Source organism: Epinephelus moara, chromosome 9 (assembly GCF_006386435.1).
Source record: "Epinephelus moara isolate mb chromosome 9, YSFRI_EMoa_1.0, whole genome shotgun sequence".
Classification (NCBI taxonomy): domain Eukaryota; kingdom Metazoa; phylum Chordata; class Actinopteri; order Perciformes; family Serranidae; genus Epinephelus; species Epinephelus moara.
In genome coordinates, this window is record NC_065514.1 from 22,269,093 (window position 1) to 22,287,958 (window position 18,866).

At 40.5% G+C, this 18,866-nt stretch overlaps 1 protein-coding gene across 1 annotated transcript in view; it reads left to right on the forward strand.

Moving 5' to 3' along the window:
- The window catches only part of rgs3a (regulator of G protein signaling 3a), a 194,311-nt gene that overhangs the window by 30,353 nt on the left and 145,092 nt on the right, over positions 1–18,866 (forward strand). The window contains exon 9 of the mRNA XM_050052490.1: positions 2,755–2,845. Coding sequence (XP_049908447.1) covers positions 2,755–2,845 — 91 coding nt within the window. The remainder of the gene's footprint in view (positions 1–2,754; positions 2,846–18,866) is intronic.

The window sequence follows — 18,866 nt, forward strand, 5'->3', positions numbered from 1 at the left end:
GAAAAAGCTTGTTTAGTGGACTAACTTTGCACTTGAAAGGATGCCCGTTCAATTACGTTTTAACAGGTCTGACGCTACGGCTGTATCTAGGCTAACGGCTAACATGCTAACTATTATTTCTATATCACTAGTGACTTGAAACAAATTTAGGACGATAGGAGACGGGTTGCAATAAACCGAAATTTCCCTCTAACTGTTGCAAGAGTAAAAGACGACACTCAAGTTTATAAGTTGTAAACTATCTATTCAGTTCACCGTTCTCTTTCTCTGCGTTTAATCTGGCCTCTGTGCCTAACTAGCTGGTGTAGAAGACTGACACCATGCAGACTGAAGACCATACTGAAAACTGAATATAAATATTCTTGTTGAGATGAAGCATTTAAGATTCAGACACTTTTTACTGATATTTGCCAGGCAATGTGGAGAGGACAACGACTGGAAAACACACAAAGGGTAAAACCAGTTCATCCCACACGCCTACATCATAATTTAGAAGAACACCGGCGCTTCTTCCTTCTTCCCAAACTGTCCCAGGTGATAGCAGATAAATGTGAGGTCCGAGAGTTCAGTTTTGCTCCTTGGCTTAGAATAGGTTCGCTTCCACTGTACAGTTTGTCCCCATAACTGCTTTTCTTAGCTCTTTTCACTGTTTAATTATTCAACTCTTAATTTATCCAACTGTTTTCCCTTCAACTGCCTTTGCATGTGTGCATAGTTTCTCCCTGCAGTGTTCCACAAACTCACATTTAAAAAGGAAAGTCCACGTTTTAGTGGTTAGTGCAGTAACCAAATGTTTTTTATGTAATGCCTCAGCACTTAATCATTTAAGTATGTCATTACGTCATTTAGCATGCATTTGTGTGTGTTTTCAAGGCCACGTATTGGATTTAGAAAAGGCAGGAAACTTGTATGCTCATTATGGTCACTCACAGCCCAGTTGAGAAAACCTCTCCAATTGTCTGTTTCTGTACTTGAAGGATCAGTTATTGCACTCATCAGCCCTTTACCAATAAAATATTCTGCCCCAGTGAACCCTACAATTAGGGCTTTTTGTGAAGTAGAAAATGTGAGTGTCTGGTGATGTAGTGGTTTATAGTGCATTATATTCTGGGGTTTAAATCACTGCTGAAAAAGAACCAATCTACAGTAAAAGTGCAGTAAAAATCTCTTAGATCTTGTAAAGGGAAAAAAAATCAAACAAACTCTGCTTCTTGTGTTAAAAATAATCCATATTTGCTTTTAATTTTGACTATTTGACCTGAGCTTTTCTTGTTGTTTTTCTCTCTCTGAGGCTGGCTGAGAAGTGACATAAAACTCTTAATTTGGTGTTTAGAAATAAAAAATGGAAAACAAAACGAACACAGCTGCAAACTGCTCTCTTTAACTCACCACAGTAAGTGTTTTTTGTAGTTTCAATTAACGTCCACATCAGTGAGGGAAAACAAACAACGGGGAGAATTTGTGTTTCAGTTAGGCTTATGACTTCCTTCCTCTAACATTTATTCCAATGAATATTTAATTGGCTTAATATGCTAATGAGGGAGATTTAGATTTGAGTCACATGGAGTTATATCTCTTCACCCCCCCCCCACCACATCCGTTATTCTTTTCTATTGTTTTTAAAATTCTGCCCTTCATTCAAACCTGTCCCCAGCTCTTTTCCTCCTCTGTGCTCTTGATTTATTTTAGAAGCATTTGGAGCTTATGACTGTTAGCTGTTATTTTTGTTACCTGCTTTGCTTGCCTGTCACATCTTGTCATTTGTTTGCACCCTTTTGCCACTTTGTGCTTTTTTTATTTCTCTCCCATCCCCTGCTTTCTCTTTTCATCTCTCTCATCTGTCTCCCTCCTGACTAACGGCTCTCTTCGCCTCACTCTTTGCCCCCTTTGTCACATGTGCAGGATAATATTGAACGATGGCATAAATCCATCCCTGACTTTCAGGACATATGCCCTCCCCTCCCCCATCTTCTATACAAGTCCCCTGCCCGTCCTCCCCCTCTTGTCCCACAGCCCGCAGAAATCTGTCCACTCAGATAAGATGCTTTTAAAACGGAGATTATTGTCACTGTTCATGGCATCACATTATTTAGTACAAAAGAGGAGGCTGGCAGCATGTGTGCGCGTACGCGTGTGTGTGAGTGTGTGTGTGTGTGTGCTGTAAAAGACGTGTGACACAGTAAAATAACGGTGGAGCTTACAACAGTGTTGTCATGTCCCTGTTTGCAAGACTGTGCCCACATCATCAGGATTACAAATCAGACCCCCCTCTGCTGCTGCCTGCATGACTTTATGTAACACACGTACAGTAGTTGCAAACACGTAATACACATGTGCACGCGCTCACACACACACACACACACACACACACACACACACACACACACACACACACCCACACACACACCATCTGGCTCACAGGGCAGAAGTGCAGAAGTGGGGGCATCAGCTGCTGGAATAAGCTAAAGCATTGTGAGTGGTGAGTGACTGTGTGTGTGTGTATGTGTGGGTGTGTGTGTTCAGTGTTTGCAGCCCTGGAGGAGCAAGCAAATTGAGTCTGTGTGTGTGTGTGTGTGTGTGTGTGTGTGTGTGTGTTTGTGTGTTTCTGTACAACATGTTTATGCTCTCACGTAGAGAATTCATGTTAAATTTAGTTCTCATTAAGTTGAATCCCGAAGCTTAAAGTCGGGCATAGACATGCAGGCGCTCGACACACACATACACACACAGTCATTCTTTGTGTGTGTGCTGTAGGAAGTTCAGGGATGGTACTACCTACTTGGGGAAGAGCTGGGGCGGAAGAAGCATCTTAAAGTGCCCACACAACACATCTACCACTCCTCTGGTAAGTTGAATTAATCATCAATCATTATAAATCAGCTTGGAACACTGATTTAAAATTGAAATGTGTCTGCTGCAATGAATATGGAAATATGTGAAGTATCAAAAGTTGCTTGGTCAGATCGTTAGGCCTGTTTGCTTGTTGCTTCTCTCTCTAAGCCATATTTACTTTAGCCAAAGTTCTTCATTTAATAGTGATGTATTAAGCTCAATTTAGATGTGTTTACATTCCCTCAACAAAGGTATTGAATTGTATTTTCACGAGTGGTGAAAATAAAAGTTACAAATTACATATAGCAGCATGCAAAAGAATGCACTAAAAGGTAAAAGGACACATAGATCAAAATAGTAGTCTAAAGGCCAATCAGCATTGTGTGAAGGTCAAACAAATCTTAGAACACAAGTCAACTTAACTACTGTACATGCCCAAACATATTTTCAGGTTTGTGTGTTCCAGGCTCGACGCTCTAAGTCTTTGTCAGTCTTTGGGTCGGGAGGTGGGGCGGCGGTGGAAGTGAGGGATTAAGAGAGGGAAAGAGAGAGGGATTGGGAGAGCGATTGAGGGAAAGACAGAGAGTGTGAGGGAGGGAGGGGTCTGGTCGAAACCCTGACGCGTCACAGTTGCCAGTGAGAGAGAAACAGAGAAAGAGAGAGACAGAGCTCACCCATACCGCTCGCTGCTGGAGTGGATCTCCCCTCACACACAGACACACACCCACCCAACTCACACACACACACACACACACACACACGCGCACCCTCTCACACACACACTGACACACTTGTTTGGACATCTATTTTTTTTTCTTCTCTCCACCTTCGAGTGCTCCTTCTCTTCCTACTTATGTTTGCTCTCACTCGTAGTTTCACGTTGGTGGTGGTGGTGTGTGTGTGTTGGAGTTATGCTACTCTGTGCCAGCCATAAGGGCAGCCTAGACTAGGTGAGTACTATGTTTGTGTTATCATACTTGACTGCTCACCACACATGAGTATATTTTGGAAGTTGCATGTTGCTGTGCGAGGAAGCAAATTTGCAACGTGAAGTGGTTTGTTTTCTTTTGACGATGCTGTGTGAGTATGCAACTCATTTTGCACTCCTTCCCCCTTCATCGTTTCATCTTTCTTTTTTCCTCTTTAGTGTTTGTTTCTATTCCCTCATGTTCATGTCTTTGTATCCTCCTTCTGTGTGCTTTTATTGTTGCCGACATTACTTTTCATCTGTCTTTGTTACTCTGTGTGTGTGCTGCCAATCTGTCAATTTTCAGCATTTTTGTTTTTGCAGAGCTAAATTGGTCACAATTGCTTTTCTATGGAAGACCCCTTAAGGAGCTTAGCTTACCCATTCAGTAGATTACTTGCAGTACGAGCCTGTGTTTTTGTACACAAATATGCGCAAACCTTTTGCATCAGCAGACAGTGACATACTCCTACATACACTTTTTCCAACCCTCCTGATCCATCCACCTTCCCCATTCCCCAGTACCATCGACCTCCCTTTGCTTATTCACATAGTTCCCTTCTGGGTTATGAGGATGACGATGATATCATGAGACGTGAGCTAACCCATCCCAATTTACACTGCTTGGCTGAACTAGGCTAATCTGCCTCATGCAACTTTAAAATTAGTTTTATGCTTCATGGATGGAAATGGGACAGGGGTATCACATTGGACACAAGACTCAGCCAGCAGGAAACCATTACAAGGCTCGCATGAGGGGATCCTGACTTATACTCGAGGGTTACATGGGCAAGTAGTTCTTTTAGCTGTGGGCTGACAGGTTCAAAGGTGTTTTACTATAACAGTGTGCTGAGAAATAAAGGAAGTTTTAATTTCCTTTATTTCATAGGATGTCATGGCAAAGAAAGGCAAAAAAAGGCATGCTTGGCTGTTTTAATGGATGTAGAATGTTTTCATCTTTCCCAGTGGAAACACTGCCCCACTACTGTCTCATCTGATCCATGTGTGTGTGTTTATGTGTGTGTGAGAGAGTGGGGGATGCATACTCATGCATGCACTTGTGTGTTGCCAGCTGGCAGAATGTAGGCCATGAAGGCACTGCTGCACCATGACGTGCACTAACATGGAAATGACCAAAACCCCATTCATTACAGTACCGCTCTGTGTGTGTCCATCCTCTTTCTCTTTTGCCGTCTCTCTCTTTCTCTTTCTCCATGTCTCCCTATGTCGGTCAGTTCATTTATATTTTGTGCTTCTCTCTCACACTGATTATCCATGTGTTTGTGAATATCCTTGAGCCTTCTCCCTGTCTTGTCCATTTCACACCTCTCCCTCTTAACTGTATTTTTATTTTCATTCACTCCCCTCTCTTCAGACATTTTCTCAGACATCACTGTTTCATAGTCACTCAGGCATCTTTGTCATTTGTCTGTTAGTCCTCACTCCATCTCTTATGTAACCAAACACTGTGGCAGAATGCAAAAAAGCTCTTACTAAACAAACAGTTTGATGTAGCACTAACCACCAGCCTATCAAAGTTCCTGTATTGCATATAGTATATCATTAAGTGAAATTCTGCAGTTGCAGGAGTGAGTAGGAGCACACTGGGAGCTTGGCAGGCTCACCATGTTCTTGTAATGCTTTGGATTCAAAGCTAATTTATTATTTTCGCTGCTTGTCATCATGCCTCTCCCCTAACTCTCTCCAAATTAAGAAAATTAAAACTACTGTGAATTTATTGTTTTAGATGAGTGAGTTAAAGGTTGAGTTTAGGCTTTTGTCAGTCATTATTTTGTAACTAGAAATGTTAAAGTTCTTAAGTTTTTTCTCCCTAAAAAGTACCACAATCTGTGTATGTTCTTGTTGCCAGTAAGCAAAACATTTGGTGGAATATCCTATTCTGGTGACTAAGACTTTACATAGCGTCCATGTCAAAGAAATATTTGTGCTCAGGAGGTGCTGCCCAATAGGAGCTGTAGTTGGTTGTGTGTTTGTCGATCAGTTTGTTTGTTTGTGTACTCTGTTTTTGTGCAGCTTCGAGGGGAACTGTGGTATGCACTGATTAGGCAGAACCTCAGAGCCCTGGGCAAAGGAGGTGCAGCCTGCACTCTTTCACCAGGCAGGCAGCATAATAGATGTTGCACAAGGCTGAGACGGCTGAATCTAATCAAATGGACCACAACATGATCACCAATAATATGTAACAGATGCAGAATATACAAATAAGATTTTATTTGTCCTTTGTACATGCTGTAAGATAATTACATTATATTCACAGTTTATCAAGTTTGTCATGAGAAAACATTACTTAAGTGTTAAAGGGACAGTTCACTCCAAAATCAAAAATACATCAGCCATAGAGATGTCTGTCTTCTCTTAAATATAATGACACAAGATGGCACTCAGTTTGTGGTGCTCAAAGTACATTTGAAAAACTCAACAGCAATGTCTCTTTCCAAAAATCATGACCCGGTTACTCAAGATAATCCACAGACCTTGTTGTGAGCAGTGTCATGTGGGAACTATTTTCTCTTTACCAAACAACACTTGCCAACTATATTACCGCACAGAAAAAAGCATGCTCATGACAACACGAGATGTAGGGTTTAGTGGTGTCCTCTTTGGCTGAGCTGTAACATTAGCTAGCAGCAACAGTGGCAGTAGATGCACGCTGCTTTCTGCATTGTGATGCAGTTGGCAGATGCTGTTTGGTAGTAAGAAAATAGGTCTATAGGAAACTGCTTACAACAAAGTTTGTGGATCATCTTGAGTGACCGGGTCATGCTTTCTAGAAAGAGACATTGCTGTTGAGTTTTTTAAATGTATTTTTTTTTGGTGCTTTGGGCACCATCTCAATGGCCGATATCTCCAACTCACAACAAAATTATCTTAGATTGATAAATAGCACTACAGGTAACAGAAAAAAAATGTATTTTTGATTTTTGGGTGAATTGTCCCTTTAAATTTAAGCAACTAAATAGTGAAGAATAAGGTTTAGAATTAGGTAGATAAATATGCTGTAGTGGAAAATTAAACGGTTTTGGTTAGCCCCAAATTTGTTTCCAATTAAATGAGATACAATTCAGCAGAAAGAGCATTACTCACAGTCAACAATTACCTTGTCAGTGAGTTCACCTCCAGTCAGTGGAGTTAAAAATAACAAAAAAAATTCCTGTCTCTGCGCTTACTTTCCACCTTCCAAAAACAGCTACAGTATCTGTTTATAGCCAGTCTTTATGTAATTCAGAACAGTAGCATTTACATATAAAGGGTGCCTGTATATTTGCATTGTAAAGCAGGATTTCCTTTTCAAGTAATTTTGACAAACCAGGCTGAAGTCACAACTGTTACAACATCTTATTTGACCAATAAATGTCAGTTAATGTCAACAGCTAAATTGCTATAATCCTATAAAGCCATACTCGCTTTGAAAGAAAGTCTAATTTTACAAGCAAACATCATCTGTTGAAACAAGTCTTTTACCGGTCTGCTAGATTAATCCATGTTAATGTGCACAGACTCTCACCAGAGGTGCACTATTTGGATCAGTGTGTCTGACTAAGCCCTCACTCAGAGATCTGTGCCAGTTCAGAGCCAGGACAGTGCCAGGCCAAACACCCTGGGGGCAGAATAATGTTGGACAGCGAAGCTGGCAGCGCATCTGCAAATGATGTAGCATCATCCTGACCTAATGGTTGGCTTGGGACATTCAGTATTTACAAAAACAGTCTGAAAGAAATTTGAATGTGCAAATAATAACAGGCCAGTCTGAAATGCAAGACATCTGCAGACCATATAACGGGTACATTTACAGGAAAATATTCTTCTAAAACAAAAGCTAGAGAATACAAATTAATCACATATGCAGAGCACAAAGAGAGAAATGAACTCTCTTAATACTCTGTGGCTCAGACAGACTTTTCCTCAAGCTTTCAGACTCTCTGCTTCCACAACAAAAACTATTCGCTAAGCGCTGACAGCTAATTACAATGTAAGTCCACAATAAAAGGCTGCCATCTTAACTTTGCTTAACATGAGTTGACAGGCTGTGCATGAGTGGCAGCAAAGCAACATTTCAGAGATAAGGAGTGACAGGGCAATTAGTGTTGATTTTCAGGACATATTTTTTGTATTATGCAGTGATAGAAGCCTCTTTTAAGCTACAGTAATATTGTTCACAGCTCTTTAAATGTTCTTCCTCTAGTAATACTAATAATACAGGACACATGGATGTTTTGATTAGGGATGTGTATGAGTACTTGATTTGGATGCCAATATTCTTTCAACATATAGACTACTCACTTTTTTTGCTTTATAAAAAGTACAAAACAACATATATATATATATATATATATATATATATATATATAATAAATACAAACATAAATTGAACCTGTTATGTTAAAAATTGACATTTTTTGGATGTGACGCAGTGATGTAACTGCTATCTATTATCTGCACAGATCCATAAAGCAAAAATTGTATATTTATGCAGCCACAGATAATTTTCAATCTGAAGTGCAAGCTATATAATGTTAAAGTTGTGTATCATAACTAATCTTTAGTCCATACAGCACAAATGGTAAGCTAACCCCAATCTTTGTCTGCATTTTCGCTTAGGTGTACATTGTAGACCCTATTCTTATGCCAGGTACACACTACACAATATCAGCCAGTTTATAGTGCAACGTCATACGGTGTCTGCTCAGATTGCGAACAACAATGTTTTACCTAGTGTGATGTGTCATAGTGGAAAACAGCCGACGCCATGTCTGGGACGTCTCATGACATCCTGACAGAAAGTCTAGAATGTTTGATTTTCTTTTTGTGGTTCAGGACTTCTATTATAGCCATCACTTTGACCAATAGGAACACTGAGCGATTTGCTGCTGTGGACCACTGTATGACAACAACACCCCAGCCTTTTGTTATTTCCTCGAGGGACGTTACCACACAGAGTAAAAAGGGAAAAATGACGGCATGAAACAGCAGAGGCTCTTCAGCACCCTAATGAATACTGCTATTAGTCTCAAGCTAGCAAAGAATGCTATTTCTTCATAATGGAGGATATAAAGGAATAAAATTCACTAATAGTGGTGGGGCTTTTACTTACCACAACTGCAGAGCGAATCAGCTTCATTTTAAACAAACTTCGTTATAAACAGGCCGTCATTTATTGTTCCCTCTGTATTTTTATATTTTTACATTTAATCTGCTCCTGTTTGCCTTGATAAAGTTAATGCATTGCGCCGTCATTTCAAACTCAACACTTCTTGTACCCATTTAAAATTAAAAGCCCATCATAATTTCGGTTGAGAGAATCCCTTCATTTTCTAAACAGACTTTTATTGTGAAACTTTTGCAGGTACTTGTTGTGGAGGATTCAGTAACTTGCATAGTTTGCATGTGGAGGTTCAAATGTGGCTCCTGACATATCATGGCGCTTTTTATGTGGCTACAGTAACATTTTAGCCGGGACACGAACAGCCAAAGTGACTGAAATAATTGTTATAATAATAAAAATAGAATAACCTTTTGACATCACTCGTTGTGAAAGATGACCAGGGATAATTGGTTGTGGTCCATCGTGTTTGTCATACCTTTCGCCTAATCTGATATAGTGACTGTCGAAACAGACAAAAATGTTGTGTAGTGTGAACCTGGCATTATTCAGTTTTGTTTTCTTTGTGCAAGTTCTCAAGTACTCTGTAATTGAGTTTGTCCAGCACTGATACCAGTATCAGAAAAAGCCACCAGTACTTCCTAAAATGCTAGAGCAGGTGTTGGCAAGTATGCAAGTCTACGCACCAATCTGATACCACATACTTTATTTATAAAATGGCAGTTTTTTATGGACATCAATTTTTCTTTGCTGCTCTGAAACAGTAGCCTACACGGCAAATTGTGGTGTGCAGCCGCTGTCAGTCTTAAAAAAGTGAAGAAGAATGGATTTCACATACATAGTGTAATAGTGCTGTTAGCAAAATGTCAGCAATTTGGTCATTTCTATGGTGTTCATTCTCCATATGTATTTGTTCATGTTTTACAAAGGGTATGGTATTGCCCATTTGTGCACAGGCAGGGCCTCTGTGTATTTTTTCTATGCCTGTGCATTTTTTTTTAAGCCAGTGTTTGAGAAACTCTCTTAGCTCTGCTTTTTTGGCTTGCACAGTGTGTCAGTGGAGACAGCTGACCCACAGTGACATGTACGTGTGTGTGTTTCTGACCATGGCTAATGCATTTTCCCTCCAACGAGCTTACGATGTGGGTCAGATGGTCTGTATATGCGTGAAAGCAAAAATAGCAGAACACCCATTGGGCTCGTGCTTAAAGTATGTCATCTGCATCGTACGCACACTTGTTTCACTTTTCATAATAGATGAGTATGGACCAGACATACTGTACACACACACACATTAACGCTGCCAGGCCTTTCCAGATGGCGAGCCTTTAAATCAGCAGATTAAAATGTACACTATGTGATTAACTTATATGGAAGGGGATGGACATGGACATAGAGGGGCGGGGGGGTGTTCATATATTGTGAAGTTGCTCTGGTAAATACTGGCGGTGAATTTGTGTGTGTGTGTGTGATCGTGTGAGACAACGTGTTGGTGAGTATATGTCTGACATGCCATGCATCTGATGCTCTGTGGGTAGCATTGACCCCCAGGCATATATCCACTTGATCTGAAGTGAAGCATTTGACCCAACAGCTTACACTCTCAGCTCTGTGCTGCTGTGTTGCACTTTTGCTCCTTTGACATTGTCAGCGATGTGAACTTGACATCTTCTTTTCCTGTCACAGAAATGGACTCACCATGATAAAACATTATTTTTAGTTTTGGAAAAGATAGTACATTTTTATGGATGAAAATCACGGTCGTGGTCAGTTCATTTAAGATGTGTGCTAAATGTGTATTTAAATTGTATCATAGTTATCGCTAAAATGTTTTCCCTTTTCACTTGTTCTGGCTATTTAGACCTCTGCTCAGGTTAAAGTTAAGTGGAGCTATCTGTGAGGTCACCAGAGTTCATGAATCAATAACAATAACACTGAACACTGACATATTGACGTGTCACAGCAGGCGTCAGTAATATGCTGGGTGTCAATTTGTGTCCTGTACTTACAGTTGCTATTTTAGGCCCGTTTCTACTGAAGAAGTTCCTGGTACTATTTGGGGGGCAGGAACTACTACAGGAACATCCTCTCGCTCGGCCCTCTCAACCGCCGTGTCTCCACTGAGAGAGCGGAGTAGGAGGAAGGTTCCTGTAAAGTTACCGGGCTCTGGATTTGACGTAATCATTGCGCGACCATTTTGACCGGGCGACGTAGGGGCGTAGGGACGCCGTTAGCCATTAGCGGTGTCTGTAATAAGTCCGGTCACGTTCCGTGAATTTTTATTTTTTTTTCCAGCGGATGTCTTAGTTACAACATGATTGAGCTAACTGGAGTAGTTTCATGCCGTATCTGACAACGGGAGGCTTTTAACAGATGACGTCCTGATGTTAGCTCTGCTGCTGCTGCTGCTGTTAGCTGTCCCTGTCAGCTGATGCTTTCTAGACATTGTGATTTCCCAAAACTGAATAAATACCACACATAGCAACACAAAACTGCTTTGCTAGCTCAATCATGTTGTAACTAAGATATCCGCTGGAACAAATATGTTTTTCACGGACCGGTTATTGAGTTTGTTTACATGGCAGTGGAAGCTATGAACGAGCTAACCCTCGTCTGCTGAGTTTTAAAAATGCCGGCTATTTGTTGCTTTCTGTTGATGTCACATTCCGCCTTGAGTATATCCAATCAGTACCAAGTAATCCCCAAGCCCCAGCCAGGAGTTTCTCGGGGCCTTTCTGAGTACCTACTCCGAGGCAGGGACTTGTTTAGCCCCTGTAAAAGTTCCGGAACTCTGTCCTTCGGGGGTGGTTCCTGCGGTGGAGACACACACCAACGGCCCCGGCCCCGTAAAATTACCCCGAAGTTCCTGCGGTGGAAACGGGCCTTTTGAGTGCATGAGTGTATTTACACTGACAGATATGCCAAAATGCACTAGTAACTGGATGATGCACTCATATGATCAAAAAGTAAAGTGTGGAATGCAGGACATTTCTCAGCCTCAGTGGTCACCATCTTGGTGATGTAGTGGAAGGAGAGAGACACCAAATTTGTGAAAATAGCGTTATTCTGGTAAACGAGCAAACAAGCCAGCAGATATTTTGGCGGGCTACAGTCAGGGTCAGATGTTGGCTGTAATGCTCCATTCGGTTGCAATTTGCCACTGAAATGAAGAAAACGAAGCAACAGTCAAATGTTTTGCATTGTCATTTCTGGTAGGTGCGCAATAGCCTTGTTAAATTTGAGACACAACCTTGTCGAAATTAGCACACTATGCAAGTACAGTAAGTACATAGTGCACTACATAAAAGTGTATTGACAGAAGTATCCGAATTGAGACACAGCACTAGAGTTAGCGATGGCTGAATTTTATTTAGCTGCTTTAGTTTCAGGGTCCTGGTGGCTCATTTTCAGAATGTCATGGCCTGCTGAGACTCTTGAATAGAACTGAGCCATTGTTAATGCTAACACTGCTGTAAAAGAATCTTATGACAGACGTGTATATGTAAGGGATAATGTACAGCTTCTCTTTGGGGGCCTGCATCACTGTGTCTGGGCTCATTTTGCAGTAATGACCCACTCGATCTACGTTGTCCTGCTTATGGCTACTTACTAAAGAAATCAATAATTATACATACAATATTGATTTAAAGAACATATTTTATTGCTTTAAAAATGATTTGTTAAACATCTATGATTAGAACTGCATCCATAGCAATGTTCCGTTATTTATAGCAGCGGTCTGCTATTCAGATATAATGGATCAATAGTAGCAGACCAATCAGAAACAAATATTCAACAAAGCAGTGTAATAAATATATATAGAATTGGCAGAACCAAACTAATAGGAGGGTTAATCTAACAGTCTTGGACCTCATCTGAGGACTGTATGAATGTGGTCAAACACCATGGGTGTGTTAAGTAATTTAAGTGGGTGATTACGTATGTTATACTTTGCACAGTATGCCTTTAAGTGAAGAGAGAACCCAGATAACTGAGACCAGCACAAACAACCTATTTGCCAGAATAAATGTTGGCTTTGTATGTTTCTGCATAACACAGATATTTAACATTTCTATGTTATTATGTAGCAGATATGTTGAAACTTAAGTTTCTTTATGTTTCAACAGTGCTGTGGTTAATGTGTGGGTTAGAAAAAAGGTCATGTTTTTGCTTCTAACACCTGCTTTAGGTGGCACAGTGATGGCTGGAAATGCAGCAATGGCTCCCTAAAAAACAATCGGTGTTGTTTGTTCATCTGGAACAGTGGTCTGCAGCTTGGCAGCTGTCTTGCACAGCTGTCACACCATCCACCATCTCCTCTGTCTCTGATGACAAAGTCAGCCCATATATATGTAATCAGAACTGTAATAAATACGATACGTATGAAAAATACAACTATTGTAGGAATGCACAATGCCAGCATTTTCTCCTGGTGACTGGGCAGGCACAAAAAGCTGGAATCTGAGACTCATGCAGAAAAAGGTCAGACTCACCTTATCAGACTTTTTGTAAAGTACCGTCAGTCTCACAGGAGCTGCATATTCAACAAGAAAAGATGTAACAGCATAGAAATCCACTGTGGCGTGAAATCTTAATGGCCCTGAGCTCATACAGTGGTGTTTTCAGATACTGTGGCTGACTAGACCTGATAATAATGCCCAGCTGACCACCATTAGTCCATTAAGAAACCAAAGTGGCCCCTCTGTAGTTGACAGAAACGGATATATATCAATGTGTTGCTTTGAATGCTCAATACATGCAGGAAATGTTTGAGTGATCACAGGTAGTGACCTGAACAAAAAGGTGGTTGCAGACTGCAGGGACATGTCTACCACTAGAGGGGCGATTGTCTCAGACAACCACAGAGAAGGCTGCCTCCTCTACAATCCAATCCTTTGCATCACACGCATGAATCTCTGCAGACTGCAAACCTCCAAATAGCAAAGTCTTTAATCTCCAGTGGGCGGACACTTCCATGTGTTAGGGTCAGAGGCAATGAACCTAGACGGCTCAAAGTCGTCATGGACACAAAGTAAATTAGAATCAATTTCCTGATGGGCAGACATGTTCAGCCCGCAGAAGGTAGGCGGAACTAAGTGGGCACGACTGGAGGGAGGGCGACTGCCAATAAGGGGCGCGCTCATGTGGAAAACGAGCCTGTTCCCATCCTGCCCATTTCAACTGCGCTGTTCTTCAGATATATCCTCATCATGTGTCACAGCACATGCTGACAGTTCTGCGTAGGATGATGCATCATTCTCACGCCAAGAACATCAGTACTAAGAAATATGTTGGATCTTATTTTGTCATACTTGAGGGCACACTTGACTTGTAAGTTTTTAATATAGTGTCAAGTTCAGAAAAATTTAATGGGTAATATATGTAATTAATAAGTTGTTTAAGTTTCAGTATTTTTTAGTATCATGGCCCCTTTCGCCTCTGAAGGTTGGTAAAAAGTTGGCTCCTTCTTTTTCTCACAGTTGCATTGTACTCCAGCATTTTAAATGAATTTGGTAGGGTTACAGTTTAAATAGCCACCCCACCTCTTTCGTTGTACTATGCCATTCTCTTTAAAAACATGAGGTCAGGCCCAATTAATCCTCCTACTCAGTGACTACTTGGCTGTCTCGTACAAAGAGGCGTGTGCACAAAAGATAATAAACCAGCAACTGCTTTTTGCTTGCCATCCTAAATTTTTATTACCTCACATTTAGCTGTCAGTGTGTAAAACACTTAAAGACATGGAAATGACATTAAAGGGGTACTTTGTCGATTATCAGCCAGCTTTGTAACGTAACAGTGCGGGTAATATGTCTAAATGAACTATGTTAAACTGCCCTCCATCTTGGCAGTGCCCAGATTTCCCTGCTCATCTCTCAGCTCAAATTATTCGCTGGCTCTAGGGCTGTTCCATGGCTGCAGATTGTACTTCCACATTAGGACACTAAAAGTATAGAGGCATATTGTGAGAGAACTGCCACAGTCTCTCTCTCTCAAATGCAGACCAAACTTTGATCCAACTTTAAAACAAGGCAGTGCTGATCTAATATAAACTGAGATGATCTGTTACTGCATCGCCTATATTTTGCCTAAAATCTCTTCAGGAACATATTTTATCTGACAGTTTCATTGTTATACAAAAGCACTTGTTACCAGACAGCCGGCTTATTGTTTCTGGATGGGAAACTTGCATTATGTCATCCACTAGTGGGTGCTTTCATTGGTCTGATGAGGCGCAGTGCATTCTGGTAGTGATGGGTTTTCTACCTCTTGAGCAAAAGCAAATGCCAGAGTCCCTTTTCTCTGTTTTCTATCATCATGTAGCACCAATTTTAAAAGTATTTGGGTCTTTCTACTTTTTGCTTCCTAGTAATATTGATGATCTTGTTGGTGATTTTTTACTCTATTAGTTTGGAATAGCATACCCAAAACTGTACCAGAGGAAAAGCATAGAATTGCACTTATTTCTGCTATGGTGAGCCTAATGAACTGGTCGTGTTTGAAGGTGATGGGTGATTAAAGTTGATTCGGGAGATACTGGATATGAAATTATATCCCAGTCTCTGAATATTTGTATGCTTGTTCTCTTCCAATCCTTTTCACAAACCTCTATCAGGGACAATCATGCAACACTCGAGTCAACGAACAACAGACATAATCCTTTCTGGCTCTTTTGCTGTGCTCAGGACAAACAGGAAATGAAATGCGTCAATCACCGCCGGTCCAGCTATCCAGAATGGGCAAAAGTCATTGCATTGTCTTGTTCCATATGGTATCATTCGATAAATGAGTCAGGCGCTCAGCGGTTGCCGAGGTCAGACAGAGCCACAGCACAAACATCTCTCATGCCTGCACTGTTTTTTTGTATTCGAATATTACTCTTGTGTCATGTTTGAAATATATTCAGATTTGGGCTCTTAGTGTGCACATACCTCATGCATAAACAAAATGCATTGCTTTCAGGGAGTAAACTGTATACGGTGAACATGGATAGTGCATTCATTACCTGTGTATCCATTTACAGCTAGATGTTTGTGCTACAATATGCATGTATGTCCTACTTTTGTGCTCTCCTTTTCATGACATAAAAGGGGTGGACTTAATTGATGCTTATTATATTCAGTTTTTTGTTGAGACTGTGTAGTTTTGTTGATTCTTCCATGGTATTTGTGGATATAGTTTGTGGTGGTGTTACCAATGGATAGCAATATGTTCCTGTTATTTTTTCTGCCTACAATGATATTGTTAATAATGTTGGGGTTTGTTTTGAAAAACGGAGGTTGCGGTTCAACAATGGGATTCTCGATAGAGTGCTGAACCCAAACTCCAATGAGCATATTGCAAAAAATGTGAAGAGGCAGCACATCACATTTCAAAGTACAGGAGGACAAAATACTCACATTTCACTTGTCTAACTGGCTCACATCAAAATAGAAATACGCTCATGTGTTTCAGCACAGAGCCTTCCTCAGTGTTTTAAGTATTGATATTCAATTTAGTAGTATGCACAAGGACAGAGTCAATACACAGCTTGGAGTTGGGCCCTGTGATTTAGGGGCCATTTCTTTTCCAGTGGTTCTAGATACAGGTCTGATTTTGATCCCATTGCATACAACATGAAGCTTTACAAACACTGTGCCATCTGGTAATTACTTGTGATTGGTCCCTGTATCCAGAAATTGTTGCATAATGTTTACAATGTTCATCATCTTAGTTTACGTGTTACCACAAACATTTGCTAACTAGCACTAAACAGAAAGAACAACTGAGCTTCATGGGAATATCACAAGTTTTGCAGGAATTCACATGTAGTCATGAACCAAAGTACTGCACAGAATTTCAGTGACAAGTCAGGAGATTAAAGATCCTATGAGTCATTCACTGGGGACCATTAATGTCTGACCAATGTGTCAGGGCAAACCAACCAGTAGTTGTTGAGATATTTCAGTAAAGAACTAAAAAGTCAACCTCATGGAGGATCACCAAAGTCAGCAGGATACATTGTCTGGGGACCATGAATGTCTGTATGTAGCCCTAGCATGGCTAAAAATGCTGCACAAATGTCATCAACACATCTGACATGACATCTGATTTTAGGGGTAAATGCTATTGATTAATGCAGCTGTCCTCAGTTTTAGGAAAAACCCAGCATAGCTAGGTTCATAGCAATAGCTGAAGATATAAGTTGCTATTCACTGTTGAATGAAATCCCTTGTATGCATGTCATCCGGCTCTTTGTAGGTGACATGCTTGTTAGTGACTCTGTGCTCATAGTAAAGAGAAAATCAATATTTCTCGGTTAGTCCAGTTGTTTAGGACATGATTTGTGTCCCGGAGATGTGGCAACAAAGGATTTGATAAACAAATCAACAAGTCTTATAAATGGCTCATTGATAGTTTAATTGCACCTAATGGGTGAACTGCTTGGTGGATTTGGTGGATTATTTTTAAAGGGATCATCTTCATCCCCCACTATTCCCTTAAAGTAAATAAATGTTTGATGTGGAGAATTTGACCTCTGACAATTGATGAAAAAAATATAAGCACTTTGATCTGCACACAGTTATCCTGTTTGACTACTGGAGCATGGAGATGATCCCTGTAGGCTGTGGGATAAATTATATTCTAAAAGTGAGGCAGTGTTAAAAAGAAATTGCCTGTAGGAAAGAAATGTAAGGATGTCACTGTGCAACCCAGTTAAACCAAATAAAATGAAATTAACAAAATGTAAAGGCACCCAAGGTGATGACAAGAACAGGATGTCTAAAGATCATTACAGAAATAATCTAAAACACAATTATAGCAGACATTCATCGCTTCAGTCTACCCAACAGTTAGGGCACAAACTATAACTGTAACCTAATGGAAAACCTGAGCAAAGTACTTGGATTCAACATTTTAGGCTGCAGCACCCATTTCATGTCTTTTTTTCTTTTGGATCAATATATCCATTGACCAACAAAAAGACCCTCAGACACAAGACTGCACTCACTCTTTCAGCCTGGTGATGAGCCACACAAATACTTACGTTTTTACCAAAAACACCAGTAACACCTCTTCCTAACTGGATGCAGGAAAAATCCAGGAAGTAAACAAAACGTTGAAGAAGAGTACACTTGCAAGATAATACAACACTTTCTAATGTCACAATGGAGGGACAACTACTGGTTGATTTTAGCGCTGGTCATCATGTACTATATTGCTGTCATTGTTCATTTTAGGCAAACCATACAGTTTGAAAACGAGGCACAGCTCCAACTAGAATTTTTTTTTGATGCATTGGATGTGCTGAATGTGCATATTAAGGCAGTACAGGAGGAGACGCACATTAATAATCCTCTAGGACTGTAACATGCTCATGCTTGTTTAACCCAAACAAAGCGTAATTCGACTGCAGTTGGTTCAGATCGAGGTCGGAACACTTACTACAGACAAACAGCACCAGAGTTCATTTGTTACCAAACCAAGACCACCTCTTCAAGAAGGTCTCGGTCTGGTTGTTTTGGTGTGCACCTGAGTGCTGTGTTCACACCTGCCCAAATAAACCACACTTAGGGGGCAAATGAACTTGAGTTTGATTGAACCGACCCAAACAGGGCAGGTGTGAAAGCTCCCTTAGGAAGAGGTCCAAGGCTAATAATTTAGCTTACTGTAGAAGTATTTGCGTTGTACTCACTGAGGTGTTAATGTTTTTATTCATGTCTATCTGTACTACAGTCACAACACAATATTTAAGATCTGAAATTCTAACAAATAAAATAAACGTAATTACAAGAAAAATGTTAATGACCCAAACCAATAATAATCAACCAGACATGCAAGCCCCCTTTCATTTTTCACTGACATCTACACCTAAGGGAAACTTTGCAGATGTTTGGCACGGACTGTAGGAAAACATGAAGGTAGAGGCTTGAAGCTTGATTCCTGTTTTACTTATTTATTTTT